Raw genomic sequence first — 22,748 nt, 5'->3', positions numbered from 1 at the left:
GCATTTAGTTTCAGTGATCAAGTCATGCTAAATAATATAAATTTTATTGCAAAATTTTGAAGAAAAAAATAAACATATATTAAAAAATGCCAAATATCCGTAACGGTAAAATGTCCAAAACTATTATACCAATTTCTCAAATGAAATTAAATAATGTTAATTGAGACATTTCTTCAAATTATTAGATCTGTATAGGAAGACATCGATTTAAGATATATATTTTAAGTAAACTATGCAATTTGAACAATGAATGTTTTTTTTTTTACTAATTTACATGGAAATTGTGTCCAGAGACTGCATGTCCGTTACCGTTACGACGTTAAAATACATATATTTTCATTTCCCCCTACATTTTTTTTTTATTTCGCGCCTTTCAAACTTTTTATTATGAATGTTATTTTTGCTATTTTACATGGAAATTGTGTCCAGAGATTGCATGTCCGTTACTGTTACGACGCTTAAAATACGGATATTTTCATTCCGCCCTCCATTTTTTTTTCTTTTTTTTGTGTATTTCGCGCCTTTCAAACTTTTTAAAGACTTTGTTGTATCCAGTACTCGTAATGGTGACGGACACACGACGTCGAGCTCGGATATTTGCACAACTACTATCTACAATGCAAACCTCCTGCAGTAAGTATTTTTTTGTGACTGTTTCTCGAGATGCAATTTCATAAAGATCCAAGATCAAAATCTCCACTTTTGAGATATTCCGTCTTTGCATATTACAGAGTTAGCTCCCTTGCGGGTATGTATCGATTGTTACGTTATTATTTTATATTTCCATTCTTCTTTCAGTTTCCCGTTTAATTTATGTTAAACCAGATGGGCAATATCTGGCTATGAACTCCAATCTGGTCAAGCGTATGAATATTTGACGTTTCCGCTGCGTCACTGAGAATGTATACACTGTATACTTACGCCTATACATAACGGTCAAATATTTTTAAAAGTGGTTTTAAAGTTGTGCGGTCTATGAAATCTAATGGTATTATCGTATTGACAAAATAACATGTATAAAAAATATTATCGCATAATTTTCATTTGTTAGCTTGTTTCAAACCGTTTTGTGTTGAACTATATTCAGAATCTGATGCTATGGCTGTTCCGTTTATTGAACTTGGTGACGTCAACACTAGCGCAAGCGGGAAATTCAAAAGATATACATGTATAGTTTTGAATTTGAATGATCGTAATGGAAATATAAGTAATAAACTGTTACCAGATTGGACATACAGTTGATATGAAGCCCATCCGTCCGAAAGATAAATATTCATGGCGCCCTAACGGGCGCCATTCTATTTATCTTCCTTCCGGATGGGCTTCATATCAACTGTATGTCCAATCTGGTAACAGTTTATTGCTTAAATGTATAGTCTCTATATGAAAAAAAACATATAGAGACTATACATGTCCCTATGGGCTAACACACAGGGACCTGGCAGGATAATGTCTACCTAGCATATTTTTCGTAAATTTCCCGATTCGTCAATACTTGGCCAATTTTGTTCATCAAGCACTCAATGGAAAGATAAATTATTTCTCTTTAAGGTAAGATATCCGCCAATGTTGTAAAGAATCCATTCATTAAGATAATCACGGTTTTAAAAAATAGGTCCGTTTTTCTCGACCGCCGAGTTCATACCCTTGATACTATAATATATATATATATGTATACTGTACATGTTAGTTTAAAAAAAATCGTGCCAGGTCCCTGTGGGCTAACAGTCATTTGATTTTTTTTTTCCAGAAAATATGAGATTTGAAAAATTGTTATATTTTAGAGTAAATATCCCGATTTTTTAATAATTTTTCAAATTCCGTATTTTCTGAAGAAATAAAATCATATGACTGTTAGGTATATTCATTGATCAGTGTATCCACCAAATACAATATATATATATGTGTGACTGAACAAAACTGAAACCGAAAGTAATTCTATATTAAGGCGCCATTCAAAGCGCCCTCTAGATCTCTTCGGTACACGATTTCGCGGGAGAGACTGTCAGTCACAGAAGTTCGAGGCTGGCGAAGAAGAGAGTTCACTTTTAGGAACGCGGTAATTTGATAAAGCAATATCTGTTCCATTAATTATTAATAATTTCAACTGGTTGACATTTGCAAATTGATTTAATACGATCAACGTCCTTCTCTGCTGCCTTAAACCCAATATTGCATGCGCGCGTATGGGACCACTGAATTTTGGGTTTGTCTTTAACGTTAGGTAAACAAAGCCATGTGCTAGCCTAATTCATATCGAAATATGTCTGCAATCACTTTGGCATTTCCTCTTTGCAATGATGCCACATATTTCTTCTCTTTTCTTGGTCTACATTAATTGCATTAGCGTTTTTGTCATACGGATTTTCCTGTTCATGTTTAAGATAAAGCACCGGCCTGTCCGATTTCCAGACTTCCTGATCCCCAGTGGTGCATTCCTACAGCATACACGCCTCTAATTATAATATATTCTTCATTTCTTTTCTGAAATATATTTTATATTAGAATTAGATTGAATATATACTCTTAAATGAGCGCACTACAGCCCTACTATCTGCTTCAGACAGTGTCCTGTGTCCGATGCATAGTGAATTTGGGTAAGGCAGTGGGATTTAATTTTGTTTTATATAATAAAATAATGTCATTAAGTTTGATTGCCAAAAAAAAAAAGAAAAAATATGGTTCCATGTTGACTCATTCACACTATTTGGCACACAGAAGGTAACTCCAACACTATGAAATACAAATAAATTCAAAACACACTAACCTGACATCGGAAAACCGGCAATTGTTGGTCCGTAAATTGGTGTGCTACAACATCATGCGACTCATTGTGTCTCCTGCAATGCAAAACAACGGCGTCGTTGGCGTCCGGGAAACGATTTCGGTGGGATAACTTGATTATTTATTGTCCGATTTCAACCAAATTTGGTATATTGCTTTATATCAATGAGATCTCAGATTACTTTAATTTGATAATGGTCAAAATCTGTCAATATTTGCAAGAGTTATGGGACTTTAAAATCGTGAAAACAGATAAATCCATGGTTTCCACTCGATAACTTAAATATTTATCGTCCAATTTCAACAAAATTTTATAAGTTGCTGTAAATCAATGAGATGTCAGATGAGTTCAATAATGGTCGAAATCTGTTTGTATTTGCAAGAGTTATGGGACTTTAAATATGTCAAAACAGATAAATCCATGGTTTCCGCTCAATATAACTTTAGTATTTATTGACGGATTTCAACCAAATTTGGTATATTGCTTTATATCAATGAGATCTTAGATGGGTTCAATACTGGTCAAAATACGTCAATATTTGCAAGAGTTACGGGACTTTAAAATCACCAAAACATGGTTTCCGTTAAATAACTTAAGTATTTATTGTCCATGCAATTTCAACCAAATTTGGTGTATTGCTTTATATCAATGAGATCTAAGATGGGTTTGATACTGGTCAAAATCCATCATTATTTGCAAGAGTTACGGGATTTGATAACTTCACCTTATTAGCCCACCATCATCAGATGGTGGGCTATTCAAATCGCCTTTCGTCCGTGGGTCGTCCGTCCATCCGTCCGTCCGTCCGTTAACAATTCTTGTTACCGCTATTTCTCAGAAAGTACCAAAGGGATCTTTTACAAATTTCATATGTAGGTTCCCCTAGGGCCCTAGTGGTGCATATTGCAATTTGAGACTGATCGGTCAACAAGATGGCCGACCGGCGGCCATCTTGGATTTTGATTGTTAAAGTTTGTTACCGCTATTTCTCAGAAAGTACTGAAGGGATCTTTCTCAAATTTTATATGTAGGTTCCCTAGGGCCCTAGTTGTGCATATTGCAATTTGAGACTGATCGGTGATTTTGATTGTTAAAGTTTGTTACCGCTATTTCTCAGAAAGTACTGAAGGGATCTTTTTCAAATTTCATATGTAGGTTCCCCTAGGGCCCTAGTTGTGCATATTGCAATTTGAGACTGATCTCGGTCAACAAGATGGGTTTCCGACCGGTGGCCATCTTGGATTTTGATAGTTAAAGTTTGTTACCGCTATTTCTCAGAAAGTACTGAAGGGATCTTTCTCAAATTTCATATGTTAGGTTCTCCTAGGGGCCCTAGTTGTGCATAATGCAATTTGAGACTGATCGGTCAACAAGATGGCTGACCGGCGGCCATCTTGGATTTTGATAGTTAAAGTTTGTTATACCGCTAATTCTCAGAAAGTACTGAAGGGATCTTTCTCAAATTTCATATGTAGGTTCTCCTAGGGCCTTAGTTGTGCATATAGCAATTTGAGACTGATCCCATACCGAAATAAAGCATGCTTTTATGATGCTTTTAGTGACATATTTTAGTACTTTTTCTAAAAAGTACAAAAAAAGCATGCTCTTTTAGTACTTTTTCCGGACACACCATCAGGGCAGAGTACTTTTTTTGTACTTTTTTTGGACTCTGAAATTTTGCAGAGTACTTTTTTTGTACTTTTTTTGGACTCTGAAATTTTGCAGAGTACTTTTTTTGTACTTTTTTTGGACTCTGAAATTTTGCAGAGTACTTTTTTTGTACTTTTCTGGACTTAAACATTCTGCAGAGTACTTTTTTTGTACTTTGCTGGGACTTAGTCATTTTGCAGAGTACTTTTTTTGTACTTTTCTTGGACTTAGAATTATTCACATGGTATGAGAAATGTTCAGAGTACTTTTTTTGTACTTTTTTTGGACTTAGAATTTTTCACAGGATGAATGGGAAATGTTCAGAGTACTTTTTTTGTACTTTTTTTGGACTTAGAATTTTTCACAGAGTATGAAAAATGTTGTGTACTTTTTTTGTACTTTTTTGGGACTTAGAATTTTTCATAAGGCAATACCATTTCAGTGTACTTTTATTTTGATTTTTTTTTCTACTCCAATTTTTTTTAGGGGGAGTTTTTTTAACAAAATTATATATTTAATTAAAAATTGTTTACAACTGAACATTAGAAAGAAATATAATTCAACCACCGGTAATTAAGATGTTTATTTAATAAGTGAATGTTGCAGATGATGTTTTGAATAATTTCACATTCTTAATGCTAAGTTTTTATTTTCATTTCTTTACCATAAATGTTTAAATTATTTCTAATCACTTAAGTGTTCACTTTAAAAATATTGTTGAAATGTGTTTTATGTAAGTGTTCACCTTAAAATATTATTGAAATGTGTTTCCAATTCCCTTTCTCTCTAAATGAGTTAAAATGTAGTAGTATACACTAGGCCCATGTACATATATGTTACATAAAACCAATGCCTATGTGATCAGCATAATTAGAGTCTTAATTATCGACAGTCACGTGCACACTGACACACAAATCGTCTGTCTCTGACCAGTGGTTTCACACACACAATAACGATTTACAACCAGGTAAACAAGCCAACACATGTACATTAGTCGTTCTGCACGGACCTAACAAAACTCTCCCCTGGGTCAGACTCATGGTCCCATACGATAATAAATAGTTTGTGAAAGTATTTCCATCCTCATATAATGATTAGATGGTTTCAGTATAAAATCTCAACAAACTAACCAAAACAAATAGACATGCCGGGGATACTCCGTTGCACACACAGTTGACGTAAATATGCTATCGGTCTGATTTATATGTAAAAGGAAATACAAGCTATCATAGATGAATTTGTCAATGGAATTTTATCAACTCATTTGTTTACACCGACTCGGACATCATAGTAGGCTAACCAACAAAACACTCACGGCTCTAGATGTTTACGTAGGCCTGGATGTTTCTGGTCAGACACATGGTCTTATACGATGATAAATAGCTTGTGACTATATAATCTTTCCAGCATCACAACGATGAAATTGATACTTTAAAAGTTCCTCCAAACCATGCCAAAACAAGGGTTTTGTTTATCTTTTTTTTTTTTATATAAAAATCTCGATCTTTTCACGACATGCCGGAAATGGTTCTTATTACAAATACTCTGTTGTCGTGATTATAAATTGGTTTACACCTCGCGTCAAAAGGTGGATTTATTAATATAATAGTTCGTATATTTTCTGTTTTGATATATTATCACAAACTCTCATAAAAATTTAGGAATTAAGAGGTTTGGTTTAGACGATAGGATCGTACAACATTCTTTTGAATCACGTAAGAGGCCTACAGGTGTCTGTTTGTAATACAGCAACTAAATGTGGATTTATCAACACACCAGTTCATTTGTTTGCGTTTTTTATTCCTTGTCCTAAGTTAATAATAAAACGTGAGGAATTGAGAGATTTTGTTTAGAAATATTATAGTACAGCATTCCTTTGTGAAAGACGTAAGCGGCCCCACATGTGTTTGTCACGTGATTATTTGAGCGGGAAACACAGAATGTGAAACAGCTGGCTGGCGGCCATATTTGTTTACGTCTGTCAGCTGATTGCAGAATGTAAACAAACAAATATAACTGGCTGCTTGGCCAACATCGAAAGAAGGTAGGATGTTTGCACAGAGACACGAGGTTATTTATTTTTTGTTTATTGTTACAATACCATCGATCTCCTCAAACTCTAGCTGGTGAAATCACAGTACCGATGGAGGGATGGAGTTACGGTAAGTTCCATTTCTCTTACATTGTTTACTTCGTTCTGAAAGCATTTGGATGCAATTAAAACACCCAGTTTTATGAAATAAGGTATAGGCATCATTTTTTGTTTACATAGCTGTGCTTTTTCTTTTTTGAATGGGCTTGGCAATTATTTCATTGCCATTCAGTTGTAAAATTTCAACATCATTACCAATTTCAATAAATCACAAGAAAATTTACACGGCAGGGGGGGTTTAAAATGTTATAAATCAATTCAAACATCCAAACAAATTGTATCTGGACACAAGCCAAGTTTTATTAAAAAACTATGGAACTTTCCATATCATTTTCACTTCATTATCGCCCACAATTTCGTTTTGTGGTACATAATATTATTTTATGTTTTTTTTTTTTAAAAAAACTTTACTTTATTCATCGTGATTAATTAGATTGGGAAATAATATTTGTTTTTCTGAAAACATGGGTAATGAAATAACATTATTAACTTAAATATGTGAGTGTGATTTGGATGCTCATATTCAATTATATCGTTGTTTTCACGACATTTTTGACAAGAAGTATGATGTATCAATGATGTAATCCTATCATATTTACATTTTGCTGTCCATCAGTCAATTAAGTCCTGCAATTAAATCTAAATGTGTATACACATTGATACATGTGTTTCCATACAATCAGGTCATGTATATATAACCTCATATTTTTCCTTTCAGGCAAATTGCAGATCAGTGTGTGATAATGATCGAGGGCAGACTGGTTAAAGACATAACATTAATATGCCTAATTTAAACAGGTAAATATTAATAAAAGGATGGTGGTAACATGTGAATATTTAAATATTTTAAGATGACTGATATACACAATGTATGAACATTATAATAAAAAGAGTTATTTTACCATCATATTTCAACATAACCTTTGCATTCCTTTTTTGTTAAGTAATATTTCATTGAGACTTACAATTCAAGTGAATTAACACTCTGAGAAAAATGTCATTTATCAGAATGGCAGTAGGGTCACTGGGGTGTTAATCAGGGGTCAGGGAGTGGTCACACCTCTTTTGTTTACATAATTATCAAGCGACTGCCTGGTATTTTGGTAGTTTAGTAAAACTGTACTGGGGACAAACAGGGCTGGGTTATAGATCGAGGCATGGCGTCAGGTAAAAAGGGCACAGCGTGCGCCATGCGTACATAAAAACACTAAAATAATTTAGTTCTGTAAATTTATTTTTGATTAATTAATCTAGCCATGTGTGAACTTTTTATGAGTATACTATTGTACCATATGCATTCACACTGTATCCATATTGCACATCCTATTTTTTTTCTTTCTTTTCAGAATACAGTAATTATGAAGAAGAAACAGTCAACAAAAACAAATGAATAGCTGATGACTGAAAATAAATGCATCTTATCAAAGAGACTGAAAATCCACAGCTGTCATCAAGCCACTTTTGCAGGTAAATATTTCAATCTATCCTGGTTTCAGATTGCTATTACTAGCAATTATGTAAAAATATGGATGCCATTTTAGACACTAAAAACTCAGTAATCCTGTGTGGAGTGTATCTGGCTTCATTGTACGTTCATATAGGCGGGTGCTTCGAAAAATAAATGGAGGAATTTACGTTGTTACATACATACACATGGCATGGTATAAAATTAAAGCAAAGATTTATTTGAGCCAAACAAAAAAATAAGACATTTTAATATATCCATAAACATTATTGTTCCAGCACAAGTCTTTGTCTTTTTTCAGGCTTTCACTGCCAGGAAAATGGAATGAAAAAACAGCATGTAATGGACTTGCACTGGACAGTGATCAAGGGGAAAAGATTTGGACAGGATTTCATTGTATTGACATATTGAAATTTATATTGTAGACAACATTGTGACAAAACCTGATGCCAATGTTCAACAATTTACACATGTTTTATCTCTGAATACAATGCTGTGTTGTAAATATTGAACAGAGTGTGGCCCTTAATTTATTTGTTTCTTCTGTGCATTACCATGTCCAGGTACTATCTTTAAACTTGATGTGTGGGTCCATCTTGGTTGGATTGTGTGTCACATAAAAAACACTGCACTAACTAAGACAAGTCTATTTGAACAAAAAACAACAACCTTGAATTGCATCTTCATTTAAGAAAAAACATTGCTAATCTTTTTCTATGTTATAAGAGATACTAATAGGTCCATCTAGGTGAGCTGAGGCACCTATAACCATCAATAAATAAGATTTCTATCATAGTATTTGAAATTAGTGAAAGAGTACACCTGGGTTTTCATATTGTATTCTTAATTATATTGGTACTTTTCCACCAACATCAGTAGTAAATTTTTCATACAGTTTATAATTTGTTTTGAGCTTGTTAAAAAGTACTAAAAAAGTACTGTACTTTTTTAGGTCACCTGAGACGAAGTCTCAAGTGACCTATTCTAATCGCCTTTTGTCCGTCGTCGTCCGTCGTCCGTCGTGCGTCGTGCGTCGTCCGTCGTGCGTCGTATGTCCGTAAACAATTTACATTTTCGACTTCTTCTCAAAAACCACTGAAGCAAATTCAATGAAATTTTGCACAAACCTTCTAAGGCATAAGGCCAATCAAAATTGTGAATTATATGGTCCCCAACTCCCTGGGGGCTGTGGGAGGGGCCAAAAGAGGTTAAATTGACTATAATTTCAAAAATCTTCTTCTCCACTCACAGATGTGATGGAATCAATTACTCTTCATAGATAGAAAGGTCTAAAGGTCCTTTACAAAAATTGTGAATTATATGACCCTGGGGTCTCAGGTTTCCCCTTGGGGAGGGGGTTAAGTTTACTATAGTTTATATAGGGAAAACACATTTTTGAGCATTATTTGGTCATTTGTAAAAGGAAATGAGTCAAATGTTATCAGAATTATCCCTATGAAATGGTCATTGAATCCTATTAACAAATTTTCCATGGCTGACTCCCAGGGGCCTTATGGGTGGGGCCAAAAGGGGTCAAATAAGCTAAAACTTCAAAAATCTTCTTCTGAAATTCTGGAACTGGTAGAATCAAATACTCTTCATAGATGGAAAGGTTTTAAGGTCCTTTACAAAAATTGTGAATTATATGACCCTAGGGTCTTGTGTTTCCCCCTGGGGAGGGGGTCAAGTTTACTATAGTTTATATAGGAAAAACACATTTATGAATGTTATTTGCTTATTTTTCATAGGAAATTAGTCAAACTGGGTTAGAATTATTAGCCTGAGATAGCATTTTATCGTCATATCCATATTGGTCCTGGCCGACTCCCAGGGGCCTGAGGGGCCGGGCCAAAAAGGGGTCAAATAGGCTAAAACTTCAAAAATCTTCTTCTGAATTCACAGATTTGATGGAACTAAATACTCTTCATAGATTGGAAGATGTTAAGGCCCTTTACTAAAATTGTGAATTTCATGGCCCTGGGATCTCAGATTTTCCCCTGGGGAGGGGGTCAAATTTACTATATTCTATATAGGAAAAACACATTTGTGAACATTATTTGCTTAGTTTTAATAGGAAATGAGTCAAACTGGGTTTGAATTACTAGCCTGAAATAGCATTTTAACACCATATCCATGTTGGTCCTGGTTGACCACCAGGGACTAGAGGGGCGGGGCCAAAATGGGTCAAAATGGCTAAAATTTCAAAAATCTTCTTCTGAATTCACAGGTTTGATGGAACCAAATAATCTCCATAAATTAAAAAGTGAAATTTATAAAATCACTGACACTGACTGACTTCTAGTTTGGTACAAAAATCGTGAATTTCATCACCCCAGGGTCTCCGATTTTTCCCTGGGGAGGGGATGAAATTTGCTTCAGTTATGATGAAAAGAAAAACAAATATTTTGTTCATTTTGTGTATTCAATATGTCACACCTGATTGACTTTGAATTATCATAGTGAGATGACAGTTGGAACATCACTTCTAGATTGGCCATGTATGGCCCAGGGGCTTCAGGGCGGGGTCAAAAAGGTCAAAATGAGAGAAATTCTTAAATTCTTCTTTTTCAATTAGAAGATATGATAATAAACTGATAGGTCTGATAGGTCTTTAGATGCTTTGCAAAAATTGTGAATTCTGTGACTCATGAGACTTAAGTTTCCCCTTTGGGAGGGGGGTCAATTTGGCTATGCATGTACATTTGAATAAATATTTTTAGTTATTTGTAGAATTGTCATTTGTTCTTTTTAATTTTTTTTTTTAAACTCTTCAATACAAAAATATTTATTTGAAAGTTATTAAGACAGAAACCAGGTGAAAAAAATAGTTAAAAATAGTTTTAAAAAAATCAATTAGGCAGATTGGGATTTGAACTCAAAATATTGTCTATGTATCTCTGTAAGGTAAGGGAGATAACTCTGCTAAGAATATCCTTAACAAACCGGAAGTTGATAGAATTGTGGGATATATGCAACAAGGTAACATGGCAGGGATGGCATGCTTTCAAGAATAAGTCTGTGCAAATAACATCTAAAACTTTAATTCTAGATGTTTTATTGTATTTTTTTCGAATTGATATATATTTTCAACAGTTTTTTGACATTGTACGTCATTCTGCATGATAATTCTGTTGGAATTTGTGGACAAGTTGGTGAAAAACGAAATGTTGATCTTTGTCCAGGGCAAAGCCTACTTCCAACAGACCATGATAATTCCCATTAAAATGTTATGCTATCATATATTAATAGTCATATAGGCAAACACATGGATCTTCAAATATAGTTTCAACAATTTATTAGTTTATGCTCCCGATAACTATTAAATTGACATTTATATTGTACTCGCACTTTTGAAAAGGGAGGGATACCAGTATAACTCCGACTTGGGTGCAATATGTTTTACATGATTAAGTGCCTATAATTTTACACTACAACCTTTCCCTATCAGTCACCTTCAGAATAATGTAAATTTAGGCAAAGCTATTCTGAGAACGCTGCAATTAATCCATTGTTTGTTTGTTGTTTTTAACTATTACCAAATATAAATATATGATTGTTATGAATGCAGTTTAGATGCCATGTATATAATTAAAGGATATCTTAACGGCGAAAGAGTTATCTCCCCTGACCCAACAGGCTATCAATATCGTGTGTTAACTTAAGTTTTTAAAATGCTTATTGTGCACATTATTGACTTACTGTATGGCTTGAAACCATTTTTATACTAGAATGATAGCCTTGCTGAATTACTAATATTGAGTTTATAACAAAAAACAATATTTAGCATAGAATACTTCTACTTTCACTTTATGCAAAGATATGTGACGGCGGCTACAAAGTATACCTCAACGTCATTCTCTGTCAACAGGCAGAAAGTTCTGAAGCAAATGGTCACGTAAAACTGCTTTTAAGTTAAGATTCAGGCCAAAATGTAAATGTTTGATTCACTTAAGAATTAAATTGGAAGGTTTATGCTGGATCTTGTTGAGATTTCCGTTTTCTGTTTATGAGAATGTTTTCCAACTCTACACATATACAGGGCATCCATTAACCTGAGACCTCGGGTCATTGCACAGCAAAATTTATTCTGACGCACGAGCTGTGCATGCCGTGCGTCAATCTGACGCTTCACATTTTTACTACCACTGCCCATCAGACTTGTGTATGTGTGTGTATTATTTGATGGCCAGCCCTCAATAAAGTGTATATTAGCTAGGGTCAGTGACACTAATTGGTAGAACACCCCACGCCAAATAAAAGATTCACTCAACTGTGACATAATCCGACTGTAATCTACTAATTGGAGCAAGAAGTCAAACCTCTACTGAGTTCCTATACCTACCTCTAGTTTGCTAATACTGCACTTTGTTATCAGCAATCACATTGTAATCAAAACTTTATTAGATTCCCATTTCACTAAATTAATGTTACATAACTTGCAATCAGGTATACAACAGAGTTGAGATTGTAGATAGGCCAAGCTTAGTGCATGCTGCAGTAGCCATTTTGTTGTTAACTTAAATAATCTTACGTGTGCATTACCCACAAACCATCAGCTTGGGAGTGTGAGATGCGTAAATCGTTCCTGTTACCGCTTCTTATTTGTTTTTGGCGGCAAATATGAAAAGAGGATTGACGTGGAAAAGAAACACAAATGAAATAAAAACATTGTATTTATTTTTAAAAGGTAGTTTAAATTTTAGAAATGCCATTCGTCTGTCCGTCCGTTAGCAATTCTTGTTATCACTATTTCTCAGAAAGTACTGAAGTGATCATTCTCGAATTTCATATGTAGGTTGCCCTAGGGCCCCTTGTAGTGCATATTGCATTTTGGGACTGATTGGTCAACAAGATGGCCGTCAAACAGCCATCTTTGATTTTGATTGTTAAAGTTTGTTATCGCTATTTCTCAGGGCCGCCAGGAAGCCATCTTAGATTTTGATAAGTTAAAGTTTGTTATCGCTATTTCTCAAAAAGTACTGAATGGATCTGTCTCAAATTTCATTTGTAGGTTCCCCTAGCTATAGGGCCCTAGTTATGCATATTGCATTTTGAATTGTAATTGATTGGTCAACTATTCCTTAGAAAGTTCTGAAGCGATCTTGTCTCAAATTTATGTGTAGTATGTTTGAAAAAGTTTGAAAAGCGGGGAAAAGATCCTTCTTTCCATTCTGAAACATAAATCATTCTTTGGTGGTCGCTAAGATCCCTTTGGGATCCCTTGCTCCATGGTTAGGATATGGGGACACCATAAACGCAAACCCTGATTGCATTTGCTTAAACATTGCAATTAAATGCTTCATCATTGCAATTACCCGGTATATAAGAAAATACATATTTAGTTATTGTGCGGACAATGTGTTTACATTATTTAACAGAATTGTAATACATTTAAAGGTCAAGTTGCTATAACCACTGTAATTGTCTTCTGGCTTCATTTAGTCACTTTACATGTGGATTTCCTTAGAAATTTTTGAATACTTTTTTAAATGATTATGTACCACAATACTATGTTTTCGCTGTCTGTTGTGAAGTCTTGTGTAATTCTTCTATATATGCACTAATTCAAATTGCATACACCATACAGGAAGTCACTGTCTAATCCAGTCAATCCTGTTTAATAGATTTTGTGATGATTTAGTGATACACCAACTGTGAATGAATAATACATTATGTATTAACATTTTCTGTATTGGTCACGATATTCAAAGCATCTCGTAGACTTTATAAACTTCTGTTACAATCCTAAGTCCATAAAATGCTTAGAATTTCAAGACCGATACAAGTATTTGTATGATGTGCAGCTTGAAGTTAACCTGAATTTTTTATTTAGCCAAATAAATTTAAATGAAAGGAATGAAACGGATGACTTTTGAGTACTAGCCAAAGACAGCGGACAAATTTACAGCATTATTTAAATGGTTTATATTTGATTTATTTCATACAGGGTTGTGGATATATCCGCAGGTTATTATGTGTGTTTGCTACTTTCCTTTTCATTTTTATAGAATTTTTACCAGCAGTTAAGTTCCTACATGTAAGATGTAACTATCTTATTTGTTGTGTGCAAAATATCTTGTAGCAAAGGCCATATATATATGTACATGTATGGGAAATGAGGGTTTTAGGAAGTAGTTCGCAAGCACTTTATATCTAACAGACATATTTCTAGTTTAAAATGAGTAGCGATTCGATAGCAGTATCAAATACCGGTATCCAACGCTAGGATTCAATATGTAATTGTCACTTTTCCTGGCTGAATTTTATTTCCCAGGTTTTCTTTTATTAAAAAGGGAGTTTTCTGATTATGACTAATACATATAGTTTGTTATTAAGATAATTTGGACATTGCATTTGATAAAAAGGTCCCTTTTTATATTTTGCAGAAAGATGCCTCGTAAAAAGACATGGAAGACTTCCCTGGCGAAGAAGAACAACAGAAATAGACTCGTGGATACTGGCCACGTAAAAAATAGTACCTATGACATTACGAGTGACTGTGTGACGAGTGACGGACCTGTTAGACTTGTGGATCCTGGCCACAGTAAAAACAGGACCATGAGACGGGGGGATACCGCCTCCTTAAAAAGGGTACCATATTTGCCTTCGGGCGCCTATAACTTGTCTGAACTGCCTTCGGGCGCCTATAACTTGCCTAAACTGCCTTCGGGCGCCAAAAACTTGCCTAAACTGCCTTCGGGCGCCAAAAACTTGCCTAAACTGCCTTCGGGCGCCAAAAACTTGTATGAACTGCCTTCGGGCGCCAAAAAGTTGTCTGAACTGCCTTCGGGCGCCAAAAACTTGTATGAACTGCCTTCGGGCGCCAAAAAGTTGTCTGAACTGCCTTCGGGCGCCAAAAACTTGTATGAACTGCCTTCGGGCGCCATGAACTTGCTAAATGAGCCTTCAGGCACGATTAACATGCCAAATGAGTCTTCACTAACCATGAAAATGAACTTTGGTTCAGTTCACCAAGCAAGTGAAATATTTCCAACAGTTTCAAGAGGAATGCAGTGTACTTGCAACAGTTTAGTTTCACTGATCTCTGTAAAAACTGAGCATTACCAAACATCAAAACGTCAAAACGTTGATGATATTCTCTTAGCTGGTGATGAGTTATTCAGAATAAGAATGGCAGAATTAAAATCAACAAACACATTTGTTTCAAAAATGCTTCAGTTTAAAGAGCTACCTTTGATTGTTTCCCTGTCGGGTAAAAACTTTAAAGTTCAGTACCATGATCAGATATATGGCTGTGTTACACATTCTGATTGGAATGATTCACAAGATAGCTTGAACCTACAGGAAGGTGTTGACAGATTATTTTCTAATCACAATGAAGGTCTTATTATTGTTGGAGGGATTTGTTCAGCTTTGTATCTAGATAGCAACAAAAAACCCGTCAATATTTGATTCACACTCCCATGGTTCAGATGGCCTATCATGTGTTGATGGAAGAGCAGTTGAAATGAATTTTCAAAATACACAACATTTGGTCGATTTCATGTTTTCATACTATCGAAGTGCAAATATCTCCATGAACAGTCACTGCCAGTTTGAAATTCAACCAGTTACTATTTCCAAACAGACTTCAGGGAGAAAATCATTGCTTGACAAATACTTTGACTTTCAAAATGATAAGGCATTATTGAAAGAGGAACAATCATCAGCAAAGAGAAAAATGTATATGAAACACTATATATGCAGAAAAGAAGGGAATGTTCAAGTTTTAGGGAAAGACAAAATCGCTGTTGTGTAGAGAGCAAACAAAAAGCTAGAGAAAATCCAGAATATAAATTGAAAGATCGAGAAAACAACCACCACAAAAGAATTAAGAAGGCTAGACAATGTGAGGAGTTTAGAGAATCTGAACTTAAAGCAAAACAGAGATCCAGAGAAGAAATAGAAACAAAACAAAAAGAAAGAAAAAACACACTTAAAGCTATGACAAAGGCCAGACAAAACAAGGAATTTAGAGAGTCTGAACTTAAAGCAAAACAGAGATCAAGAGAAGAAATAGAAACAAAACAAAAAGAAAGAAAAAGCACACTTAAAGCCAAGACAAAGGCCAGACAAAACAAGGAATTTAGAGAGTCTGAACTTAAAGCAAAACAGAGATCAGAGAAAAATAAAACAAAACAAAAGAAAGAAAACACACTTAAAGCTAGACAAAGGCCAGACAAAACAAGGAATTTAGAGAGTCTGAACTTAAAGCAAAACAAGATCAGAGAAAAATAGAAACAAAACAAAAAGAAAGAAAAATCACACTTAAAGCTAAGACAAAGGCCAGACAAAACAAGGAATTTAGAGAGTCTGAACTTAAAGCAAAACAGAAATCAAGAGAAGAAATAGAAACAAAACAAAAAGAAAGAAAAACACACTTAAAGCTATGACAAAGGCCAGACAAAACAAGGAATTTAGAGAGTCTGAACTTAAAGCAAAACAGAGATCCAGAGAACAAATAGATACAAAACAAAAAGAAAGAAAAAGCACACTTAAAGCTATGACAAAGGCCAGACAAAACAAGGAATTTAGAGAGTCTGAACTTAAAGCAAAACAGAGATCCAGAGAACAAATAGAAACAAAACAAAAAGAAAGAAAAAGCACACTTAAAGCTAAGACAAAGGCCAGACAAAACAAGGAATTTAGAGAGTCTGAACTTAAAGCAAAACAGAGATCAAGAGAAGAAGTAGAAACAAAACAAAAAGAAAGAAAAAGCACACTTAAAGCCAAGATAAAGGCTAGACAACGAAAGGAATATTGTGATCTTGAAATAGAAATGAAAAGGCTTTTAAGGAAGAATCCTTTGCAGTTGGAAAAAGAAAGATTAAAAAAGCAAGAAAATCGGAAAGTTCACCGACAAATGGAGAGGTGTAGAGACAAACTTTCTAAAGCTACAAAAAGAAAAACGTTTGCATTGGTAGACCATGAAAGATTACTAAACAAAAAAAGACACATAGGTTGTACAATTGATGAATCGATAGTAAAGTTTCATGCTAGAGTAGCAAATGGCCCAATATATGCTTGCTCCTGTTGTCATCAAACATGGTTTCGCAAAAGTGTTGTCCAACTTGACAAAGCCCACATTACATTGGAGAGCAGACACCTATGTACTGATCTTACATCTGTTGATGGAAAACAATGGCTTTGTTCCACTTGTCTGGCATCATTAAAAGAAGAGAAGGTACCAAAATTGTCAGTAAAAAATGGGATGATGTGGCCCAAAAAGCCCGAGGTTCTGAATTTGCACCCACTAGAAGAAAGGTTGATATCACAACGGATACCTTTTATGCAAATACGTGAACTTCCCAGAGGAGGTCAATTATCTGCGAAAGGAAATATTGTTAATGTACCTGTTGACATACAACCTACTATTAACGCACTTCCGAGGCAAGTGGATGAGCATGTAACAATTGCAGTGAAATTAAAGAAACGGTTATCTCACAAGTCATCATGTTTTTCTGAAAACATTCGCCCCAAGGTTGTGCTCAAAGCTCTAAAATGGTTGATGGAAAACAGTGAATTATACAAAAGTGAAAACATCAAAATTGATGAAACATGGGAGAAAAGAATCACAGAAGCCAATGATGAGCTTATCACAGAATTAACAGGAAGTTCTCGTTCAAAAGATGACAGAGATTCTGAGGAGGCATCTGATGATTTTTGTGAAATTTCTGCAGATGATGGAACTCAGGGCAATACAGATACATTAGTGGATGACACAGATTTTGACACAAACAAAATATATGTATTTGCTCCAGGAGAAAACCAGAAACCTATTAGCTTATATGAAGACAAAGATGCAGAGTACCTTTGCTTTCCTTCAATTTTCTGTGGACAGCGAAGATTGGACAATGAAAAGAGACACAAAAATGTACATTACAGTGACATTGCAAAATGGGAATTGAGAAGTGTTGACAGAAGAGCTGCTCAGTCTGTTCCAAATATCTTTTTCAAATTGAAGAAAATCCAGATCAAGCAAGTTAGTGACAAGGTCAATCTTGCTGTTAGAAGATGTAAATCAGAGGGAAAAAAGATAACTGCTGGACAAGTTAGAAATCAATCATCTGCAAATGAAATTGTCAGACTAAACGAAGGCTACTACATTTTTAGAACATTGAGAAACTCCCCTGCATACCTGTCATCTAAGAAAAAAGATGCATTTGCCATGATACGACAGCTTGGTCTACCTACGTGGTTCATGTCATTGTCATCAGCTGACACAAGATGGCCAGACCTTTTGAGAACACTGGCAACACTAGATGGTACTATTCTGTCAGATGAAAACCTTGAATCAATGGACTGGAACACAAAAACCAACTTGGTCAAAAAGGATCCCGTGACCAGTGCCAGATTTTTTGACAACAGAGTACGCGAATTCATCACATCTTTCTTGAAAAATGATCACAACCCTATCGGAACTGTAACAGATGTTTTTAGAAGAGTTGAGTTCCAAAATAGAGGTTCACCACACATACACATGCTTCTGTGGACAAAAGATGCACCAAAGTATCCTAACGATGATGAGAGTTCAATAGTAGAATATGTTGACAAATATGTCACTTGTTCACTACAAACGGATGATCCTGAACTTCAAAATCTTATTGATCTCCAAGTACACAAACATTCAAAAACCTGTAAAAAAGGTGGTAAATCAGTGTGCAGGTTTGGTTTTCCTCTACCACCATTACTACAAACTATGCTTCTTGAGCCTCTAGAAACTGACGTTGACGAGTATAGAAAGAAGTACAAGGATCTGCAACAAAAGATGAATGATTACAAAGATGGCTGTGACTTGGAATTTGAAACTTTCCTCCGTGATATTGCAGACATGCCACTTGAAGAATACATCAAGTGTATAAGAGCGTCACTGAAGGGTCCTAAAGTTTTCCTCAAAAGACGCCCATCAGAAATGAGAGTGAACTATTATAATCCAGCTGTTCTCAAAGCTTGGACCGCAAATTTGGACATCCAGTTTGTGCTCGACCCATATGCCTGTGCAACTTACATTGTGTCATATATCAGTAAATCACAGAGAGGCATAAGTGCTATGCTAGACAAGGCATCAAAAGAAGCAACAGAAGGAAATATGGATTTGAAACACCAAGTAAGGCATATTGGTAACAAATTTCTTAATTTTGTTGAGGTCAGTGCACAAGAGGCTAGTTACCTGATACTACAGATGCCTTTGACACAAGCTTCTCGAGAGGTGGCGTTTATTAACACCTCCACACCTGATGCAAGGGTCTTCCTTCTCAAAACAGAAAATGAACTGAATGAACTTCCAGAACATTCAACAGATATCCATGCAACAAGTATGATTGAGAGGTATTCAAAACGTCCAAAACAGTTAGAATTATGGTGTTTGGCTGATTATGTCTCACAACTAGAAGTGACATTTCCTAAAGACCTGGAAAAGCCAGTTCCAAAAGAAGAAAAAAATGATGATGATGAAGAAGAAGAAGAAATAACATGTGATGATCAGATTGACAAACAAGAAACATCACATAGTGAAATGGATGGTGAGGAATTCAGAGCAACAGATGTACTTGTAAAATTGAAAAATGGAATTAAAATTAGAAAACGTAAAAATGACCGCGTTATCAGATTTGTTGGATTTAGCAAAAAAACCAATGCTGAAAACTATTACAGAGAGAAACTCCTTTTGTATCTGCCATGGAGAAATGAGCAAAAAGATGTTCTTGGTAACTATGACACTTACGAGGAACATTACAGAAACAAAGCTGATGTAGTTCAAGTAAAGCAAAGGGTTTATGAACACTTCATGGAAGAGTTAGAACAAGCTATACAACAGGCAGAAGACGACTCGTGTGACTTTGATGAAGTTGCCCCAAATACCGAACACATTGAGGCTGAAGATGCAGATGTTGGTAGTACACCTTCTGAGGATTTTATCCATTTTGACCCCGATTCTGTTCAGCATAAACATGTTGACATTGGACCTGAACTTGGCCTAGGGTCAAAACCATCAGATGTGGAAACTAGTGCAGTTCGCTTGCCTGATAATGAGTACCACACACTGTTACAGTCTCTAAACCCCAAACAAAGAGAGTTTCACAATCATGTCACAAAGTTCATAAGAGATGAAGATGAACCATTGTTTGCCTTTCTCACTGGAGGAGCAGGAACAGGGAAATCTGTAGTAATTGATGCAGTGTATCAGACATTACATAGATTATTGTGCTCTGAAGAAGGGGAAGACCCTGAAGATGTCAGAATTATGTTATGTGCATACACAGGGAAGGCTGCATACAACATTGGTGGCACTACCATTGCTTCAGCGTTTCACAAAAAAATGTATCAAACACAGCAACATATGCATGCTGACGAATTGAACTCTCTCAGAACAAAGTTCAGAAATTTGTCAGTTGTTATTATAGATGAGATTTCTATGGTTGGCAATAAGCTGCTAACATTTATCAATGAAAGGCTCCAACAAGTGAAAGGCAAAAAGACAGACTTTGGAGGAATCAGTGTTATAGCTGTAGGTGACTTGTATCAGCTTCAACCTGTTGCTGACTCTTGGATATTCAAAGATCTTTCAAGCCCTGGTCAAGGTTTGGCAACAAATTTATGGAAAAAACATTTCAAAGTGTTTGAACTTGATGAAATCATGAGACAGAAAGGAGATGTTCCATTCACTGAACTTCTCAACAGACTTCGACATGGTGAATTATCTCCACAGGACAAGTTACTGCTTTCAGAACGTAAGGTAGACCAGGGTCATGAAAGCTATCCCAGCTCTATTCCTCATCTCTTCATTGAAAACAGATTTGTAGATGACTTCAATTCAAACCTGATACAGAAACTTCATACAAGTAAAGTGACAGTCAAGGCTGATACAGACATTCTTTCACAAACTAAAATGTCAACAGAAGTGAAGAAAACCCTAGTTCAAGCCCTGCCTGACAAACAATCAACTACAGGACAGCTCAAAACTAGCCTCACAATAGCTGTCGACATGATATATGATATATCTGTGAATCTTGAAGTGAGTGATGGTTTGACCAATGGAGCAACATGTGTTGTTAAACATATTGAATACAAAGATTCCAATACACGACCTGCGATTGTCTGGGTTCTGTTTAATGACCACAAAGTCGGAGTGAGCCGACGAAATCAATACAAGCACCTTTATACATCAGGTATTCATGAGAATTGGACACCAATCTTTGAAACAAAAAGAACTTTTGTATACAACAGAAAAACTTATGAAAGAATTCAATTCCCTCTTCAACCATCTGCAGCAAAAACAGTACACAAAGCTCAAGGTGCCACTCTGACTGATGTTGTCGTCAGTTTGAATCAAACAAGAGTTCGAAAGATACCACATATCCATTATGTTGCACTTTCTTGAGTAAAATCCTTGAATCAGCTACATATCCTTGATTTCAATGAGCTAAGCTTGGCCAAAGATGAAGCAGTTGATTCAGAAATGCAAAGACTCAGAGAACATGTGTTAAAACTTTGCTTCAGACCACTGTATGACATTGAAGCAGAAATAAAATGTCTGTTCAACAATGCACGATCTCTTCACAAACATTTTGCCGACATTAAGTCTGATCCGAATGTCTGTGCTGCAGACATAATTGGAATAGCAGAGTCCAGACTTTGCAACAGAGATACTGATGACACTTTTGCTTTAAGTGATTACCAAATTTACAGGAATGATTCTCACTGTTCAGGTACAAGGCCACACCATGGACTTGTTGTGTATGTCAAAAGAAACCTTGAAGTGCTAACGTCCTTGTCATTTTCTTCTGAAAATGTAGAGCTATCTTTTCTGGTAGTGAAATTGTCTTCCACAATTCTACAGTATGTAGCTGTCTACAAAAAGCCTTCATGTTCATTCTCAATGTTCTCAGGTTTTGTTGAGACAAACTTGCTGCCTCATATTGATCCCCAAAAGGCGATTATGATAATGGGAGATTTCAATGTTGATCTGCAAAAGCCAGCAAAGTCCTTTCTTGACTTTATGGAAAACACATTCAGATGCAAACAGGTTCTTGATGAACACACCACAAAGTCCCACACACAAATAGATCATATCTACACAAATGCATTATTCATACAAAATGGTGTCCTTGAGGCATACTGGTCTGATCATAATATGATTTACAGTGCCATTAACTTACAGTAAAGAATAAAACCCGCCAATACTATAATCTCTATCAGGTATGCTTTGCTCCATTCACATTGAGTGAATGGTGCAAAACATACTTGGTAGAGAACAGAGTGGTTTAAATAAGAGAGGGTTTCCACTCATTTATTAGGAGCCTGTGTAATCATCTTAAAATTATAAGGTAGCCTTATAAGGTAGCCTATCCATTAACTCTCAAAATGGATTACATAGGTTTCTGTAATTGTGAAATGTTCATAATTTATCAAATTCTTCTAGCATTTTGTTGTACTTATTACTGTTTAATATATTAACCATATTTTTGATATGATTGGTAAGAACTCAAATGAGGGGGTCTCAAGGTTTTAGAGTTGAAAAAGTATTCGAAAACTTATGGTAATTACTTTCATTCTAAAAAGAAGATGAAACCTGAGGAAATATGCTGTTGTGTTGAGTGACAGTGGCAACAAAGGATGGCTTAACATGCATCAAGAATTTAGAATACAGAAGTTATTGATGTTCAACTACATTTTGTAAAGTAAAATGTTTTTCATCT

General features: G+C 35.4%; 1 protein-coding gene and 1 long non-coding RNA gene across 2 annotated transcripts; both read left to right on the top strand.

Annotated features, from left to right (window-relative positions):
- Positions 1-7,248: 7,248 nt before the first annotated feature.
- On the top strand, positions 7,249-8,564 carry LOC138313305 (uncharacterized). Its single transcript, XR_011207172.1, has 3 exons — positions 7,249-7,385; positions 7,934-8,054; positions 8,354-8,564. It is a non-coding gene; the product is annotated as an uncharacterized lncRNA (long non-coding RNA).
- A 7,877-nt stretch (positions 8,565-16,441) lies between these two features.
- LOC138313306 (uncharacterized) lies at positions 16,442-21,430 on the top strand. The gene has a single exon (XM_069253804.1). It carries the CDS (start codon positions 16,442-16,444, stop codon positions 21,428-21,430), a length of 4,989 nt encoding a protein of 1,662 aa, XP_069109905.1.
- The last annotated feature ends 1,318 nt before the right edge of the window (positions 21,431-22,748 follow it).

This window comes from Argopecten irradians, unplaced genomic scaffold (genome assembly GCF_041381155.1).
Source record: "Argopecten irradians isolate NY unplaced genomic scaffold, Ai_NY scaffold_0644, whole genome shotgun sequence".
Taxonomy (NCBI): domain Eukaryota; kingdom Metazoa; phylum Mollusca; class Bivalvia; order Pectinida; family Pectinidae; genus Argopecten; species Argopecten irradians.
Note: the sequence above shows the minus strand (reverse complement) of the source record. Positions and strands in the feature narration are given on the sequence as shown.